This window comes from Pteropus vampyrus, unplaced genomic scaffold (genome assembly GCF_000151845.1).
Source record: "Pteropus vampyrus isolate Shadow unplaced genomic scaffold, Pvam_2.0 Scaffold110, whole genome shotgun sequence".
NCBI lineage: Eukaryota > Metazoa > Chordata > Mammalia > Chiroptera > Pteropodidae > Pteropus > Pteropus vampyrus.
Window position 1 is genome coordinate 3661139 of NW_011888891.1, and position 2402 is coordinate 3663540.

The following is a 2402-nucleotide window of genomic DNA, read 5'->3' on the forward strand; positions in this document are numbered from 1 at the left end:
ACCTACCATTTACTGAGCACCTCTGTGCCAGATACTCCTCTAATCATTTTACTATGCATTGTCCTCACAGAAACCTAATGAAGTAGCTATTATTATCCTCGTTTACATATGAAGAATCTGACAGAGCGATTATGTAACTAGACAAGGGTACCAGTGCTAGTAAGTGGCAGAGTCTGAATTTGAACCTGTGTCCATGTGAGTCTGAGGCCTGTTATTTTTCCTCAACATCATACTGTTTTCCTATTGATAGTAGACATACTCTTAGCATAAGAAGTATACATTTCTTCTTAGAGAGATAGAGAATGGTCCTGCGTAAAGAATAAGAACATTTGGGGTTCTTATACACAGGAAAATTGCTAACAAACCTGTTGAGACAGTTCTGTATTTGACTTTACATCTTCAGTGTTCTCTGATGCAGGCATGTTTTTGTCCTTTAATTTGAAATTTCCATCCCTAATATTTGCTATGCTGATAGTCTTTGCCTTTCTCCTAGAGCTGTGTGCAAGAAATTTGGGCTGCATGTGAGTCGAATGATGCTGGCCTTCTTGGTTCTCAGCACTGGCATGTTTTGCTCATCATCAGGTAAGTAAAAGAGCAAGTGAGGGTATAACAGATTCACTGTTTCACAGTTGCATTGAAAGAACTTGTCCAGATAGAGGTCATATTTGTATGTCAATAATTTGCAGACCACTGTTATCTACATGATCTTGATAGACCTTTACAACAATCCTATGGTACTAAGTAAGATAAATATTTTCTCATTTTTGCTGGTGAGGACACTAAAACTTAGAAAGGTGAAATGACTTACTGAAAGTCAAAGAATTCATAAATGGTAGAGTTGTTATTTTCATCAGGTTGCTTTCTATTACATTATTGTATTTTTTATCACTGCAAGACTGAAAAACACCCACTCCCTTTCTTTGTAATTAGGGGAAAGAAAATAATTTTGTTATTTTGCTCAAGGAAGCTCTTTGTGCCTAAAAACCCTGTTCTTGGAGGTTCAATTCTGCCCATTATTTGCAATGTAGTCTTTAAAGGTATACATCTTCTTTTGGGCTTTTTAAACATTAAGCTTGTAGAAAATGAGAAAGAAAACCTTAATCTAGAGTGGTGGCTTTCAAATTATGCTGACAGTGAACATTTGTGTTCTATCAGCCAAGCCAGGGTAGCCTGCTGCCAAAAGGTAGCCTGTTCCAAATTCTCCAGAAAAATTAAATTACTAGAAACAGTTATCTCAATTTTAATTTCTGCTTGTGTGTACCTGAATCTAGTATGTATACTAAATACACACAAAAAATAGTATCCAGCACACAAGTATATATTTTTCCTTCATCGACTATCAAAATCCATGTTGTTCTTCAGAGACCTCAGGGCTCCATACCTGGAAAATTTTGAGAGCCAGTGTCCTAAATGTGACTGCTCTCTACGCTCTGAGCTGGTAGAGACCTGATTCCTCTGTTCCCATTGTCCTCTACATCGGCAGCTGGAATGAGCAGCTTTGGATGGCATTGATACTATTTAGTATTTATCCGTGAAGGTGTACCCCACATGTTTTTGTTACTCTGCTATTCCTAAAAATGATTCTTATGTGAGAGTGATTCCTGGGAGTGTCTTTAGTTTTGTAATCTCAAATGAGGATGTTAAGGCACAGATAAGTTAAAGGCATCTTTTGATAAAGAGCCTCTGACCTCTTTGCTGAGTTTCTTAAGTCATATTGCCTGTTCATCCTGGTTCTTTTTGGAGTTGGTACTGACTTTTCTTCCCTAGCACTAGATGAAGCAAGCCTCATACAGCAGAGGCAAATCTGCATTTTTGTGTAGTTGTTAGAAACACTGGAAAAACGTCACTGTTACAGAGAACCTCTGCTGTATACAACAGCAAAGTAATGTTAGATGGAAATAATTAGGGGGACATCTAAAGGCAAAACTTATCTATTTCAGTGAATGCAAGATGCAAAGCAGTGCTGCCATCCGACATTTGGCCTTTGAAAAGGCTTGCTAGAATTCCTATAGGGTATAGGTTGGTACCAGGACAGTCTCAGAAGACTATCAAAAGTTAAATTCCTTCAGAAATAGATTGTCATCAATGGCTCTGAATTCCTTCAAGCATATTGCCTGCCTGGAAATATAACCTGGGGATATACTTGAGGAACCTGAAATTCTGTAAGCTTTAGATTCGGGGTACAGTCTAGAAGAATGGCATAGTTAGTATTATGTAATGAGTGAGTGAGTGTACCTGAAAACAAGAGTGAGAAAATAAAATTATTGTACTTCATTTTTTTTGAAAAGAGTATCACTTTACTGCCCATTTCTAATATAGCTTTGCTCAAAATATGTTCCTGGTTATTGACATTTTGCCATGTAGGAAAGTTTTTAATAATACCCAGTAAATCTCAAACTCTC

At 37.3% G+C, this 2402-nt stretch overlaps 1 protein-coding gene across 1 annotated transcript in view; it reads left to right on the forward strand.

Annotated features, from left to right (window-relative positions):
• Window positions 1-2402, forward strand: part of ALG9 (ALG9, alpha-1,2-mannosyltransferase) — an 84954-nt gene that overhangs the window by 4382 nt on the left and 78170 nt on the right. The window contains exons 4-5 of the mRNA XM_011365412.2: window positions 147-199; window positions 476-582. Coding sequence (XP_011363714.2) covers window positions 147-199; window positions 476-582 — 160 coding nt within the window. The remainder of the gene's footprint in view (window positions 1-146; window positions 200-475; window positions 583-2402) is intronic.